Source organism: Microcaecilia unicolor, chromosome 10 (assembly GCF_901765095.1).
Source record: "Microcaecilia unicolor chromosome 10, aMicUni1.1, whole genome shotgun sequence".
NCBI classification, from domain to species: Eukaryota; Metazoa; Chordata; class Amphibia; order Gymnophiona; family Siphonopidae; genus Microcaecilia; species Microcaecilia unicolor.
In genome coordinates this window covers 25,405,140-25,422,525 of record NC_044040.1, presented here as the reverse complement: position 1 = coordinate 25,422,525, position 17,386 = coordinate 25,405,140, and the positions used below count along the sequence as shown (strand labels likewise).

The 17,386-nt window shown below is 44.1% G+C and overlaps 1 protein-coding gene across 1 annotated transcript in view; it reads right to left on the bottom strand.

The window, feature by feature from the left end:
* Positions 1 to 17,386, bottom strand: part of SHANK3 (SH3 and multiple ankyrin repeat domains 3) — a 704,425-nt gene that overhangs the window by 402,088 nt on the left and 284,951 nt on the right. The window contains exon 10 of the mRNA XM_030215777.1: positions 2,349 to 2,688. Within this exon, the coding sequence (XP_030071637.1) occupies positions 2,349 to 2,688 (340 nt within the window). The remainder of the gene's footprint in view (positions 1 to 2,348; positions 2,689 to 17,386) is intronic.

Here is a 17,386-nt window from a genome sequence, read left to right as displayed (position 1 = left end):
CTGTGGGGCCAACATGAGCAGTGTGTATTAGTTGCTGCTCACTACCGGTGAAAATCTGCTATTTAAAAGATATGCAGGGGAGGGGGGGATATTTGAGAGACCATATGGCATGCAGTTGAGAGAGGCCAAGACCAAATCACTTCTGGGACAAGGCGGAGTTCTACTGCCCACCCATCTTGGGCCCAGGCCCACTCAAAATTGGGTGTCTGGCTACACCCCTGCTTGTCTCAACTTAATTTGCACTTGTAAATTTAGACTGTAAGCCGCCTCGATGGTTTTTCCCTTAGGCGGGACAGAAAGTTCTAATTCAACTAGAAACTTTTGTAAAAAAGTGCCCTAAGATTGTCGCATGAATAGGACAGCACGTGTATACAATGTTTAGTAATTTTACTAATAAGAGTCATGGAAGCCAGGGCTGTGGAGTCTGAGTTAGAAGCAATTTTGCAGCTTCAAAATAAAAACTTTCAACATAAAATATATAATACGTTTATCACTTCATACTTACGTTCTTTGTTCAAACTTCAAATATTTTGTGGTCTTAGTCCTAATTTTGTACACAAAGAAATATCATATGTTTCTGTACTCCAAATTTCTCATAGATTTACTACACGAGTTGGACTAGGACAGTAGACATATAGAGGAGTTGGTCAAAGATTTGGTGTACTGACTCCACAGCCCTGGTGGAAGCCACTGTACTGCTTCAGTTTGTCAGAACGGTAGTATATCAGTTAATGGTGATATTCCACAGGTGATACTATTTCCTGTTTTGAATCGCATCGTTCACAGTTCTGTGCTAGGCTAGAATTTTTGTACTGTTTTTGTAAGGGTGGAGGAGTGGCCTAGTGGTTAGAGTGGTGGACTTTGGTCCTGAGGAACTGAGTTCAATTCCCACTTCAGGCACAGGCAGCTCCTTGTGACTCTGGGCAACTCACCTAACCCTCCATTGCCCCATGTAAGCCGCATTGAGCCTGCCATGAGTGGGAAAGCGCAGGGTACAAATGTAACAAAAATAAAATAGATACTATTGGAGATTCTACATGGAATGTTGCTACTATTGGAGATTCTACATGGAATGTTGCTATTCCACTGGCAACATTCCATGTACAAGGCTGCGCAGGCTTCTGTTTCTGTGAGTCTGACGTCCTGCACGTACGTGCAGGACGTCAGACTCACAGAAGCAGAAGCCTGCGCGGCCACATTGGTGATCTGCAAGGGCCGACTTCTACATGGAATGTTGCTATTGGAATAGCAACATTCCATGTAGAATCTCAAATAGTAGCAACAGTGGAGGAATGGCCTAGTGGTTAGGGTGGTGGACTTTGGTCCTGAGGAACTGAGTTCAATTCCCACTTCAGGCACAGGCAGCTCCTTGTGACTCTGGGCGAGTCACCTAACCCTCCATTGCCCCATGTAAGCCGCATTGAGCCTGCCATGAGTGGGAAAGCGCAGGGTACAAATGTAACAAAAATAAAATAGATACTATTGGAGATTCTACATGGAATGTTGCTACTATTGGAGATTCTACATGGAATGTTGCTATTCCACTGGCAACATTCCATGTACAAGGCTGCGCAGGCTTCTGTTTCTGTGAGTCTGACGTCCTGCACGTACGTGCAGGACGTCAGACTCACAGAAGCAGAAGCCTGCGCGGCCACATTGGTGATCTGCAAGGGCCGACTTCTACATGGAATGTTGCTATTGGAATAGCAACATTCCATGTAGAATCTCAAATAGTAGCAACAGTGGAGGAATGGCCTAGTGGTTAGGGTGGTGGACTTTGGTCCTGAGGAACTGAGTTCAATTCCCACTTCAGGCACAGGCAGCTCCTTGTGACTCTGGGCGAGTCACCTAACCCTCCATTGCCCCATGTAAGCCGCATTGAGCCTGCCATGAGTGGGAAAGCGCGGGGTACAAATGTAACAAAAAAAAAAAATTCTGATAGTTCATGAGTTTCAAGGTATACACAAAAAGTAGGACTTATGAGTTTAACTTGTTGGGCAGACTGGATGGACCGTGCAGGTCTTTTTCTGCCGTCATCTACTATGTTACTATGTTAACATAGTCCTATTTTTATATGGTTCATTGTCGCCGGTTAGGTGCTGAATATTGCATTTAACCAGCTGTGTTTTAGCCGGCCACATATACCTGGATATTCAGTGCCAGTGTCCGGACACGGCCTGACAATGAATATCCTGGAATAAAGCTGGCAAATTTCAGCAAAACACTGACAGCCACTGAATTAATAATGACCCTTTCCTTCTCTAACTTCAACCAAGGCATGTTTCAACCTTCTTTCTTTAAGGCTTCTCAGGTGATGCCGGGACTCGCTCCTGGCTCAGTTCTCTTACCTGGTCTTGCCACGGCTGCTTCTCCTAAGCGTATGGGATTCAGCCTCTCTCTCCTCCTGCACCCGCTGCAGAGAAGGGGAGCGGCTGTGAGTGCTGCGGGAGCTGCCCGTGCTCGCCAGGCTGCTGTCCCCCACTCCCGCCCCCACAGCCGCCTCTGGCGACTGTGACAGCAGCTGTGGGGGCAGGCTGCGAAGCGAGGGCACTGGCGAGTAAGGAGGGTGTCCCTCAGCATTCAGGTTGTTGTCGCTAGCAGAACGCTGCAGTGTGCGGGGGGAGGAGAGGCTGCTGGAACTTGTGATTCGCCTCCTTTTTGTGTAACTTGGAGTTTCTCTAAAAGGCACTGAAATAAAAGTCAGAAAAAGAAGCTCGATTAGCAGAATGAACACCAGTTATACATGTACTCCAAAATTCTATAAATGGCACTTAAAACCGTACATGAACATTTAGGCACACACCCAATTTGTGTGTGGAATTTTCTTGACTAATGATCCAATTAGCACTGATGCTAATCAATTATTGGCACAAATTGGCCTCAATTGAAATTTACGCGTGTATTTTTAGTCGCACAAATCTGCGTGCAAATTTTACATGCGGCTCCAAAAAGGGGGCATGGCCATGGGAGGGTGAGTCAGGAGCGTTCCTAGAATTTATGTGTGCTGTTATAAAATAAGGGGGATCCGCACATCATTTAGCCACAAGGATTTATACCAGGGTTTACTTGGTGTAAATCCTCATGTCTAAAGTTAGGTGCTAAGGGCCAGATTCTATATACGGTGCTTAAAAAATCCACGCGGAAAACATTTCCGCCTAAGCGTATTCTATAAGATTTAGGCACGGTATATAGAATATGCTTAGTTGATACCCAGCACCCAAAACTACCTGTCTCCATTTATACCAACAAAAATGTGGCATAAAACCCTGCGCACAGATTTACGTGGACTTGGACGTATTCTATAACAACATGTGTAAATTTGGGAATGCCCACAAAACGCCCATTTCCCTGCCCATGGCCACGCATCTTTTGAACTGAATACTTTATAATTTAGGTGCAGTTCATTACAGAATACGCTTAGCAAGTTGTGTGTGTAAATTATAATTATTGCCAATTAGTGCTCATTATTGCTTGTTAAGTGCTGTTAAAAATGCTAATTGGCTTGTTAAGTGAATTAAGTTATGCGCAGTTATGAAATACACTTAGATTTCATACACTAGGCACGCTATATAGAATCTGGGGAAAAGTGTATTCTACAAACGGCACCTAACTTTCAGCACCGTTTACAGAACAGCACTTAGCGTTTAAATGTCATTGATGGACTCTCTATCTGCAAAATTCATTTTCTGAGGATAACATGTCAATATTTATTTACTTAGGGGCCCTTTTGCTAAGTTGGCTAAGAAATAGTCCATCCTTACATGGGACTTTCCCGTGTGCTAAGCACATTTTTAGTGCAGTAGTCAAAAAGGGCTTTTTTGTACTTGCTGAATATACGCCAGTGTACTAATATCAGCATTAGCGCACAACCATTACGAAAAGTTAACACGGGAGCACTTACTGCTTCCTACTTAGGGGCACTAAGGTCTCCCGTGTTATGGACATGCTAACCAGTTAGCATGGTGGTGATGTTAGCACGTTAGCTGACTGGTACATCCATGACCATTCTCCTCCCCTGACATGCCTCTTCCCCCACCAAAAAATAACAAAATAAAATTACCACGCCTTTAGCACACGCAGATGGAAAATTAATGCAGAACACTTTAGCGCATCCCACATTAGGCCATTTCTTCTGCATTAGACGTGTGTTAGTGCTTAATACGGTTTAGTACTAGGACCTCTAGTTATCTATGTATATTTAGAAGATACCCATTCTAGAACATTCTGGGTGATACACAACACAAAAACAGAGCAATCTATAACACATAAAATAAAAGAAATGTAACATACAAGTAAGTTTTAAAAAATGGAAAAAAAATCAAATTGGAGGAAAATACAAATAATTTTATTAAATGTATCTGTAAACCACCAAGATTTACATCTCTTCCTAAAAGATTAGTAATCCATAAACACCCTGATCTCATTAGCATAACTTCCTGTTCAGGTGCACTTCTATATATGCAGGTGGGAAACACAAATGGACCAATATTCAAAGAGGCATATTTTCAAAGCACTTAGCCTTCCAAAGTTCCATAGGTTTCTATGGAACTTTGGAAGGCTAAGTGCTTTGAAAATATGCCTCAATGTCATTTATGTTGGCAAGAGAGATTCCTGACTGCTTAAATCCCCTGGGGCTGCCCAACTCCCGATATTCAGCGGCTCTAAATTGGGGGCAATGGCACGGAATACTGCCTCCCCAGCCCTTTCCTGCCCCCTGCCAAAACCCCCTCCTTCCCTCCCCCTTCCCCCCAGTCCACAAACCCTCTCCCTCTCCCTCCAGCATACCCCCCATCCTCAACCCCCCAGTCATTCAGATAGGCACCCCCGAAGGTCTAGTTCTATTTTTGGTGGTACAGTGGGTGTCAGGTGCAGGAGCGCAGCCTCTCACTCCTGTCCCTTGCAGCTGCCTGTCAAAATGACTGCCGCAATCTTCTGAAGGCCAAACTCACTTAAGAAGCCCCCTCTCACCTGATATCAACCCTATATTTACTGGGGTCCCTGGGGTCTAGTGGACTGGGAGCGATGCCCACTCACTCCTGCTATGATGCTTCTCCTGGATGAAAATGCCTGCCGAGACCTCTAAAAGCAACATCGATAAAGGTCAGGCTATGGAAATACTACTGTGCTGAAAGAATGATGGATACATTGAATGGCCTCCTGGAGGAGGTGGTTGAGACAACGACTGTATCTGAATTCAAGAAAGTAGGGGTACAAGCATAGACAACCTTTAATGGAGAGGAAAGGACAGTAGAGATTAGTAGATAGTATGTCTTCCCTTGGATTCAAGTTGCTACAAAGGTTTCTCCTCTTTTTAACCCCCTTGGCTAAACTTGCTTTTCTTGGGATTCAAGCAGCTACAAATGCTTCTACCCAGCTGGCTGGAGCATTCACTTTAAACCCACACCACTTTAACCCCAAAAAGGAATATGTTAGGAAAAAAAGAGTTTGCCAACAAAATTCCCATCTTACTGGTTGATTTCTTCATTTTCCCTCTCTTCAAATCTTGAGGGTTCTATGGTTCAGGACTAGTAGCTGTTCCTCTGGCTCTAGATCTAAGAGAGGGTTCCTGCCCTTCTCCTCTCTCCAGTGACTGCCTGGCTAAGGATCACTTTCAGCCCCACTCTCTCCATTGGTTGCTGGGGTAGCACATTTGAAGGGGGGTAGGTAGAATACTATGAGGCATATTTTCAAAGCACTTTGGGAGGCTAAGTTCCATAGGTTTCTATGGAACTTTGGGAGGCCAAGTGCTTTGAAAATGAGCCTCTATGTTTCTGTCAGACCTGTGAGTTCTTGTACCAAGTAGAGCACTGCTGAGCCTGGTACTCGAACAAGGTTCTGCTTGTCGGCCAGACAACCTGCACTGACCACCGTTCCCCAGAGGTTGAGCCCCTAGGTGCAGGCGGCCTGCAGGGCTTACGAGATGGAGCAGGAAGCGGGGTGATGAACGTGACGGCCAGGCAGGCAGCAGGCAAGAGAGTGATCCAGGAACAGGCAAGGTCAGTAGGCAGGCAGCAGACACGAGAGTAATCCAGGTACAGGCAAGGTCAGTAGGCAGGCAGCAGACACGAGAGTAATCCAGGTACAGGCTAAGTCAGCAATGAAGAACAAAGTAGAGGAGAAGCACACTACTGAGCAAGTAACACCTACCAAAGTAGAAGCCGAAGCAAGGAGTCTAGGGAGAGCTCAGCTGATAAAGTGCTGGCGTCTGACATCAGCAGGGAGAAGGGGCACAGCCATAGGACAAGAGCAGGGGAAAGAGGAACCGGAAGACCAATAGGAGAGAAGCAAGGAAGAGCAGATCCAGGTGGATGGAAGCAAAGCAATCAAGGAGCCTGGAAGCCAGGCAGAGAGAGAGAGAAGCCAGGTGCATGGAAGCAAAGCAATCAAGGAGCCTGCAGCCAGAGAAGAACTACACACACATGGCTCAGGGCTGTGTCAGTCAAGTGTGCATGTTGACGGGACCCTGCGCAGCCCGAGGACGCCGCTTGTGTTGAGGTAGGGGACATGACAGTACCCCCTTCTTAAGGACCCCCCTCTGCATAGGTCTGGGTTTGGATGGGTAGCAGGTATGGAACTCCCGGATCAATTCATGTGAATGGATGTTGGCAGCGGGCTCCCAGGAATTATCCTCGGGACCAAAGTGCTTCCAGGATAGCAAATAAAACAGCCGTCCCCTTTGACATTTGGAGTCCAGAACCTCATCTACTTCGAATTCAGGATCCGGCTTGGAATCAGGAACAATGATCTTCTTTGGCTCTTGCAGAGACACCAGACCCCAGTACAAGAATGATTGGTGAATCATCACTGCTCAAGCCACTGCCTTCTTGCCAATAAACATTGTACAAAATGGAAGTAAATTTCAGACTTCTCTACAATCAAGATCTTCTAAGAGACTTTCACAAAGACAATGAGAGGGGATGTATAGCCATGACCTGTATCAGGCTCTTCGAAAACAGACTCAGGACTCCCAATGCCATCCATACTTTTTCTTTCATCAACGGTCGTTTTAAAGACCTGCTTATTTTTATTTTACAAGACGGATCGCCAAGGATAGACGTGATTATCAAGTATACGCATCTAGACTCCTAAGGCAGGCACGCGTGTGCTGAAACATGGTACCGTGTCGAGTCATCTTAAATAAACATCTTCAATTTCACATTGGGAGTCCTGAGTCTGTTTTCGAAGAGCCTGATCCAGTTCCCACTCCTTGTTTTTTGGCACTGTCAATCCCGTGGGACTTTTGTGTTCTTTCCACTTTTTGTAGTCTTTTTAGCCATAGCCTGTGTCATGCAGTTTAACCACTGAATATCTCAGCTAGACCTCTGTTAAAATTATTTTCATCAGGAGGAATCAGCTGTAGAATATGAAATACACATGAATGGTCACTGATGAGGATATACACATTGGAGGTCTTTTACTAAAGTGTATTAAATTTTTGCACTTAACGCGCTGTAACAGCAAAATTCAGTGCATGTTCTCTGCAATTAACACACATGTAGAACCTAGCCACAATTAGCGCAGCTGTATTTAGCACCTTCAATTGAGGAGGCGATAATTAAAGTGAAGCTACTGCACAAATGGAAAGCGTGCAATTATGCAGCTCACACCCATTCTCTGCCTATGAATCTTCTAGTTCCTTCCCCCTAACACAATATCAGGCTTATTTTCAAAAGTGATCGCAGCAATTTTCCGACATAAATCGGGAGATGGCGGGCGATCTCTCAAAAGTGGCGAAATCAGTATAATCGAAAGTGGCTTTTTTGACACCATCGCAACTTTCCCGTCGCTGCCCCAGTGAAAGTTCAAAGGGGCGTGTTGGCAGTGTAGTGAAGGCAGGACATGGGCGGCCATGGGCGTGGCTACCAGATGGCCGGCTTTTGCGGATAATGGAAAAAAAGCGTCGTTAAGCAGTATTTCGCCGGGTTTACTTGGTGCTTTTATTTTCACGACCAAGCCTCAAAAAGGTGCCCCAACTGACCAGATGACCACCGAAAGGAATAGGTGATGACTTCCCCATAGTCCCTCAGTGGTCACCAACACCCTCCCACACTAAAAAAAATAAAAATAAAAACCTTTTTTTACCAGCCTGTATGCCAGCCTCAAATGTCATACCCAGCTCCCTGACAGCAGTATGCAAGTCCCTGGAGCAGTTTTTAATGGGTGCAGTGCACTTCAGGCAGGCAGACCCAGGTCCATACCCCCCCACTACCTGTTACACTTGTGGTGCTAAGTGTTGAGCCCTCCAACCCCCCCCCCACAAAACCCACTGTACCCACATGTAGGTGCCCCCCTTCACCCATACAATGGTGTAGAGTTGTGGGGAGTGGGTTTGGGGGGGATTTGGGGGGCTCAGCACCCAAGGTAAGGGAGCTATGCACCTGGGAGCTATTTGTGTATTTTTTTCACATTTTTAGAAGTGCCCCCTAGAGTGCCCGGTTGGTGTCCTGGCATGTCAGGGGGACCAGTGCACTACAAATGTTGGCTCCTCCGATGACCAAATGCCTTGGATTTCGCTGGGTTTGAGATGTCCGGCATTTTTTTTCCCATTATCGCTGAAAAACAAAACTGGCGATCTCAAACCCAGCGAATTCTGGCATTTGGCCGGGCTAAACCGTATTATTGAAAAAAACGATGGCCGGCCATCTTTTTCGATAATACAGTTCCAGCCAGCTGTTGCGCCACCGCCAAAATAGATAGCCGGCAATCTATTTCGCCGGCGACGTTCGATTATGCCCCTCCACATTATTAACGCGTGAATCGAGGTGCATATACTTTCATGCCACTGTGGTAGCTATTAGTGCTCTTCTGTATTACTGGTTAATGCACCCTAATTCACACGTTAACAGCTTTAGGCATTTTACTTAAAGGACCCCATTATATTTCCATGCTTGTAGCCACAGTAATTGCATCTAATATTTGGACACAATGGCAAATATATTACTTGATGGCAAACCTGGATAATGTGTGTGGTTTGTTGGAGATAATTGTCTGCAATACATAGACAATTCTATGTAACCTGGAGAAATATCAAGTAGAATCTCCAAGAGTAAGCATACAGATCTCTACTGTTCTAATGTTTGTTAAATTTGTAGATGATCCCAACTATGGTGAGGCCCCATTTAAAGTACTGCGTGCAGTTCTGGAGACCACATCTACAGAAAGATATAAACAGGATGGAGTCGGTCCACAGGGCGGCTACCAAATTGGTAAGCGGTCTCCGTCATAAAACAGGACAGGCTTATGAACCTTAATATATATATGCTGGAAGAGCGGCGGGAGAGAGGGGATATGATAGAGACGTTTAAATACCTCAGTGGCATTAATGTACAAGAGGAGAGCCTTTTTCAAATGAAGGAAACATTGGAATGAGAGGGTATAGGATGAAGTCGGGAGGAAATAGGCTTAGGAGGAATCTAAGAAAATACTCGTTCACGGAAAGGGTGGTGGATGCTTGGAATGGCTTCCCAGCGGAGGTAGTGGAGACAATGACTGTGTCAGAATTTGAAAAAGCTTGCAGCAGGCATGTGGGATCTCTTAGGAGAAGGAGGAGTTAGTTGGTACTGAGGATGGCTAGACTGGATGAGCCATTTGGCCCTTATCTGCCTTCATGTTTCTACGTTTCTAAGTCGGGAGGAGTTACAGAGATCCTGAAGAGTTTGCTCTATTTGTATGATGGTAATCTGTCTGCGGTACTCCAAAAATATATTTGTGCTGACTTTTCTAGTCATTTACTGATTAATTTAATTTATTTATGGTTTATGCTTGGTAGCTGAGCAAAAAGTATCCTTTAAAACTTAATTTAACACAAAATGCGATTAAAATTATTTGCTTCATATTTATCAATGCACGGTAATTGCCATGACATCAATTGGTTGTGTAATGAAGGACGACGATGACATCATTGTGCCTGAATTTTGGCACTAATTCCTTCCTTCAAAAGACAATTAAAATCCTGAACAAGCAGAAGAAGACAGCTGCATGCTGAAAAAACAAACACAAAGCTGGGGAAATGGGTGAACATATGAAGCTGATTGGACAAGAGAAATGACAGAAAAAGATGTGTTTATAGAACTCAAAATGAGAGTGAAGAGAAGGCGGAAATCTGGAAATGATATAACACAGAAAGTCAGGCATTAATCCAAGAAAATGGAAACATTGTGGAAAGGATACATCAAAGAGGAATAAAAATCTAGCACTATGTTAACAGAGTATCAAACAAGAACCAAGCAGAAGCAGAGAACAGACCAAAATGGAATGCAGAAAAGAACGGTAGGGGTAAGACAAAAGAAAACAAGGAGGATGTTGTAGACCAGATGAAATGGAAAGTTAAATGGTTTGCAGAGACAGCAATGAATTTGAATAAAGCTTAAAATGCCACTGTTAGAAGCCAGATACTGGGCTAGATGGGCATTTGGTCTGACCCAATATGGCAATTCTTATGTTCTTTGTTTCTCAGGGCTAATTTTAAAATACAATGCTTTATATTTGACCTCCTTTATTCTTTTACTTTTTGCTGTAAGTGTTATTGTATTCTGATACTGCATCATGGGCTTCCCACTCACTGCTCAGTAGTGCAGTCCAATTCGACCCTAAAGTTTTTTGATTCGATTTGATTCACTCATTTGAATCGATTTTTCAATTTGATTCAATTCAATTCAGTTCTTTAAGGCTACTGTCAATAAATAGAAAATAAAATTCACTTTCTGGTCTTTTAATTTTTATAATCAGGTTGGTCCCAGGCTCTGGTTTCTGCTTCCCTCTGGCTCAACTCTTTTGCAAGGGTCTCCTGGTCCATTTGACATTTCTTCTCTGTCCATGTCCATCATTTGACTCCCCTCTGTGTCCCTGCCCCTATCTTCCTGCCATATTAAGCATCTCCCCTCTCTGTATCTTTATTCTTGCCTTGTCCCTGTCAGGGGAGTATCTGAAGTTCGGCGGTAGGAGGGGGGGCAGAGCCAGAGTGAGGGGGCACATTATAGCCCCCCCCGCCGACCCCCCCGCCGCCGCCGACCCTCCCCTGCCGCCATCACCTACCTTTGCTGGCGGGGGACCCCCAACCTCCACCAGCCGAGGTCCGCTTCCTCCTGCCTTTAAAAATATTCCTTCAGCTGGCGGGGGACCCCAACCCCTGCCAGCCAAGTCGAGGTCTTAAGTTCTTCTTTGTCCTCCGTGTCTGACCATGCTGTTCAAAGGAGCTGCTTCTCTGAATCCAGTTTCGGAGTCTGACGTTGCTAGATTCAGAAGCAGCTCCTTTGAACAGCATGGTCAGACACGGAGGACAAAGAAGAACTTAAGACCTCGGCTTGGCTGGCAGGGGTTGGGGTCCCCTGCCAGCTGAAGGAATATTTTTAAAAGCAGGAGGAAGCGGACCTCGGCTGGCGGGGGTTGGGGTCCCCCGCCAGCAAAGGTAGCCCAGGCGACGGCGGGGGAGGGTTCGCGGTAGGGGGGTCCAGGGTGAAATCTACAGGGGCCCAGGCCCCTCTGGCCCCACGCAGATACGCCCCTGGTCCCTGTACCCCCTTCCCCATGTCCAGCATCAATACAGGTTGCAACATGTTAAATGCCAAAAAAACTGGGTGCTAAGCTAGTATTCTATAACATCAGACTTTCATGCCAATCTATTATAGAAAACTAGAGTAAGTGCACAGTTACATGCCAAACATTTTAGATGCAACCACTAACACCATGTCTATGGCTGATGTAAATGGTGACACCTAAATGCGGAAGTTGGGTGCAAAACGCAAATAAACTATAAAGTGCATGAAAGAATAGTCAGAAACGCATATGCCCCTCCCATGTTAATTCCTCTTTTGCATGTGAGAGAAGTTAGGCACTCTCCCCCGGATTCTATATAGAGTGCTTACAGATCCGTGCCAATATCTAGGCGTATTCTATAACAATGCACGTAAATGAATTGGCTTAACAAGCTAATCAGCTTTGATAAAAGCACTCAAGCCATAATAAGAACTAATTGGCAATAATTACAATTTACGCACACATCTCGCTAAGCATATTCTGTAATGAACTGCACCTGAATTCTAATGCACGCAGTTCAAAATGGGCATGGCTATTTGTGGAGAAATGGGCATTTCGTGGGTGTTGCAAAATTTATTTGCACAGTTAGAGAATATGGCCCAGGGATTTAGGCCACATTTTCATAGGTCTAAATGGACGTGCATAGTTTTAGGCACTAGGATTTCCACCTAAGCGTATTCTATATACTGTGCCGAAATCTAGGCATCCCTTATACAATCTTTACCGCATGGACTTTTTAGGTGCCATATATAGAATCTGGCGCTCTGTTTATAGAATACGGACATAAGTCTATTATTTGTGCAACATCACATTAGTGCTTAACGCCAATTAATGGGGACTTGATATGCCACCTTTCTGTGGTTTTTGCAACTACATTCAAAGTGGTTTACATAGTATATACAGGTACTTATTTGTACCTGGGGCAATGGAGGGTTAAGTGACTTGCTCAGAGTCACAAGGAGCTGCAGTGGGAATCGAACCCAGTTCCCCAGGATCAAAGTCCACTGCACTAACCACTAGGCTACTCCTCCACTAGCAACGTTCCATGTTGAAGCCTGCCCTTGCAGATCAGCAAGGCGGCCGCGCAGGCTTCTGTTTCTGTGAGTCTGCGCAGCCGTGTTGCTGATCTGCAATGTTGCTAGTGGAATAGCAACATTCCATGTAGAATCTCAAATAGTAGCAACAAACTATTGGAGATTCTAGATGGAATGTTGCTAATATTGAGATTCTGTTTGTTACATTTGTACCCCGTGCTTTCCCACTCATGGCAGGCTCAATGGGGCAGGCAATGGAGGGTTAAGTGACTTGCCCAGAGTCACAAGGAGCTGCCTGTGCCGGGAATCGAACTCAGTTCCTCAGTTCCCCAGGACCAAAGTCCACCACCCTAACCACTAGGCCACTCCTCCACAACATTCCATGTAGAATCTCAAATAGTAGCAAATAGTAGAATCTCAAATAGTGCAGGACGTTAGACTCACAGAAACAGAAGCTTGCGCAGCCGCGTTGCTGATCTGCAATGTTCCTAGTGGAATAGCAACATTCCATGTATAATCTCAAATAGTAGCAACAGAATCTCAATAGTAGCAACATTCCATCTAGAATCTCCAATAGTAGCAACATTCCATGTAGAATCTCAAATAGTAGCAAATAGTAGAATCTCAAATAGTGCAGGACGTCAGACTCACAGAAACAGAAGCCTGCGCAGCCGCGTTGCTGATCTGCAAGGGCAGGCTTCTACATGGAATGTTGCTAGTGGAATAGCAACATTCCATCTAGAATCTCAAACAGGGAAAGGGAAATGGGACTTGATATACTGCCTTTCTGTAGTTTTTGTAACTCCATTCAAAGAGGTTTACATAGTATATACAAGTATTTATTTGTACCTGGGGCAATGGAGAGTTAAGTGACTTGCCCAGAGTCAAACCCAGCTCCCCAGGATCAAAGTCTGTTGTACTAACCACTAGGCATTTAACACCAATTTAGTGCCAATTGGTGACTGGCCCTATTCTTATAAGTTCATACCCAGTTGGCTACCTAACTTTGGGTGCCATTAGGGGGTTGTTCTAGAAGGAGATCCCTAGATTTAGACAGTAAGAATGTGTGTAAATGTCGGTATTCTAGTCATCGATGGGCAGAAATGTCTACTTATGCACATAAATAAGCAGCTTCTGGTTAAGTACTATTCTTTAAATTTGTGCCAATCTTTAATAGCACATTCTATACACGTAGTTGTTGATATGGGCGGGGTTTGGGTGGAGCGTGGGCAGGGTGCCCAGTTACGCACATAAGGGTCCTTTTACTAAGGTGCACTAAATAATAAGAAGCCCATTATATTCCTATGGGCATCTTATCATTTAGCACATGGTTAGTGATCGCTAAATCTGTTAGCATACCTTAGTAAAAGGACCCCATAATGTATCATCTTTCCTATCATGTTTTGTAGTTCTTTTCAAATGTTTGTTCTTGGTTTTTAGTCTGCAAACCACTTGGATCTTCTAGTTAGCTTAGGTGGTATAAAAAGTCTCAATAAATAAAAATTATAACATAATAACATAGTAAATGACGGCAGATAAAGACCTGTACGGTCCATCCAGTCTGCCCAACAAGATAAACTCATTTTACATGGTATGTGATACTTTATACAGTATGTATACCCAAGTTTGATTTGTCCTTCCCTTTCTCAGGGCACAGACCGTAGAAGTCTGCCCAGCACTGTTCTTGTACTAAAAGTTATGAAGATAACATTGAAGCCCCTTAAAATTTACACTCCAGCCCATCCATATCTATTCAGTCACGATCAGGGAATAGACTGTAGAAGTCTGCCCAGCACTGGCTTTGCTTCCCAATTACAGGTGTCGCCACCCAATCTCTGCTAAGATTCCATAGATCCATTCCTTCTAAACAGGATTCCTTTGTGTTTATCCCACACATGTTTGAACTCTATTACCATTTTCATCTCCACCACCTCCCGCGGGAGGGCATTCCATGTATCCACCACCCTCTCCGTGAAATAATACTTCCTGACATTACTCCTGAATCTGCCCCCCCCTTCCACCTCAATTCATGTCCTCTAGTTCTACTGCCTTCCCGCCTCCAGAAAAGTTTTGTTTGCGGATTAGTACCTTTCAAAATTTGAATGTCTGTATCATGTAACCCCCGTTTCTCCTTTCCTCCAAGGTATACATGTTCAGGTCGGCAAGTCTCTCCTCATACGGTTTGCAACGCAAATCCCATAACATTTTTGTAGTTATACAGAATAGTAACATAGTAACATAGTAGATGACGGCAGAAAAAGACCTGCACGGTCCATCCAGTCTGCCCAACAAGATAACTCATATTTGCTGCTTTTTGTGTATACCCTACTTTGATTTGTACCTGTGCTCTTCAGGGCACAGACCGTATAAGTCTGCCCAGCACTATCCCCGCCTCCCAACCACCAGCCCCTCCTCCCAACCACCGGCTCTGGCACAGACCGTATAAGTCTGCCCAGCACTATCCCCGCCTCCCAACCACCAGCCTCGCTAATCATAACACAGTAGCTGGGTATTGCAGGAATGCCCACTCTCCATTCTTGACACTTTCCCTCTGAAACATATTTGTAGAAAATCAATAACATGCATTTAGCAGAAATGCTATATTGTGCTAAACAATTTATGTACGCACTTACAGATTTAAGGTAATTTGTTATACAGCATCTCTCAATTTCGCACGCTTTAGTACAGATTCCTGAGGCAGGCGCTTTGCTCTGAAACACAGTTCTGAGTCGAGTCTCTAAGTTGCATTTGTCAGATTAAACACTGTGTGTGAAGAATCTTAGACTCCCTCTTGTTTTTTGGAAGTGCCATTTTCTCACCCTACTCTTCTAGACTGTTCTTGTTATACTCATAGAGATTTGTGTTCCCCCACTTTTGTGGCAGACTCACTTTTCTGCCATTGACCATCAGTTTGCAAGTACTACATTTAGTTTATGCTGACTAGGGAAATAGTTGAAGAATCTCAGGATATAATACTTTAGCAGACTTCATATTTTATGCACATTCTTTGGCAATCTAGATGTCAGCATTTCACCAGTTGATGTAAGTGCTCATACCTAATATATAGTCACTAGTAAAAAAGCCCCGTTTCTGATGCAAATGAAACGGGGGCTAGCAAGGTTTTCTTCTGTGTGCATGTGGGAGTGTGTGTGTCCCTGCCCTCTGCCCTCTCTCCCTTCCCCTGTGCTGTCTGTCCTCTCTGTCCCCTCGGAGTCGAGTCCTTCAGTGTTAAGTTTCCTGCTGTGCTGTGTTTGTGTTACAGAGATAGTGAGGGCTTCTGCCCTCTCTCCCCTCCCCCCTCTGAGTCCTTCACTGTTACTGAGAGAGCGATTTGATTTCGTGCTTTGCTGTGTTTTCTTTAACTGACTGTTTGTGTTACAGAGAGGGCGGGGCAGACACTCATGGGGAAACCGGATATCTCTCCCCCTTCACACTTCCGGCTGGAGGCTTCATAGAACGTTGGTGGTGCCTTTTATATAGAGAGATATGTCTTTGACCTGTTACACTAGTATTCTGTAACAGAAAATGGAGGCCTACTCTCCTTCAGAAAATAAGCTCCAAATAGGCATAATCTTGGACCTAAAAATAGGCACTCTTTATATAATGACTCTCTTAATCCTACATTTTCCTTATCTACATACTTAGATGATAAGCCCTCTGGGAACCGGGAAATAACTACTCTATTTGAATGTACTTCACCTTGAACTTCTACTGAAATGTTATGAGCTAAAAACAGTGCCTAAGAACAAATTTCTCATCTTTTCTGGTTATCAATAGAAATCAAACAAAATAAAACATGGAAAAGAAAATAAGAATGATACCTTTTTTATTGGACATAACTTAATACATTTCTTGATTAGCTTAAAACAAGATTTAATCTGCACAGACATCACATGAAGATAGCCGGTGCCAGTCAGGTTCCCACCCCTGTAGGCCAACACTTTACAAGACCAGAACACTGCACCAGTGATTTCATACCGGTAGTAAGAATCCTGAAAGGTAACTTTAAAACAATACAGGAAGGTAAGACCTTTGAAGTCAGAATGATTGAATATTTTGACACCCAACAGACAGGACTTAACAAGGATCTGGGTTTTCTAGCCCATTATAAACCATAAAATAGTATTTCTCTGTTGATCACCCTCCTTTCACCTACCCACCCCCATCCTGTTAGAATATCAATGAAATGTTTTGATGTCCCCATGCATACCTCCTACCCACCCTCACCCTGTTAGACTGTCAATGAACTGCTTGGATGTTTTACTAGATTGTAAGCTCTTTGAGCAGGGACTGTCTTTCTTCTATGTTTGTGCAGCACTGCGTATGCCTTGTAGCGCTATAGAAATGCTAAATAGTAGTAGTAGTAGTAATATATACTGTCATCTACCACATTTGCTTATTTCCGATCTGACGAAGAAGGGCAACCTTCGAAAGCTAATCAAGAAATGTATTAAGTTATGTCCAATAAAAAAGGTATCATCTTATTTTCTTTTCCTTGTTTTATTTTGTTTGATTTGTATTGATAACCTTAAGAGTGGACTAACACGGCTACCACACCTCTTATCTTTTCTGCAATTTAGAATCGAAGAGAGATAGAGATAGTAGAGGGCTGAAGAGGTCATGCAAACTACCACCTGTCTCTAGGCAGGCAGTACTGTATCTATACCATCCCCCAAAAGATGGTCATCTAATTTGTTCTTCATACCCTCCATGGTGGAGATTTCACCACATCCCTGGTTTAATCCAATGTGTAATTTCTCTTGCAATTTAAAATTTATTTCAAATGTCTTATCTACAATGTTGTTGCAATGATGATA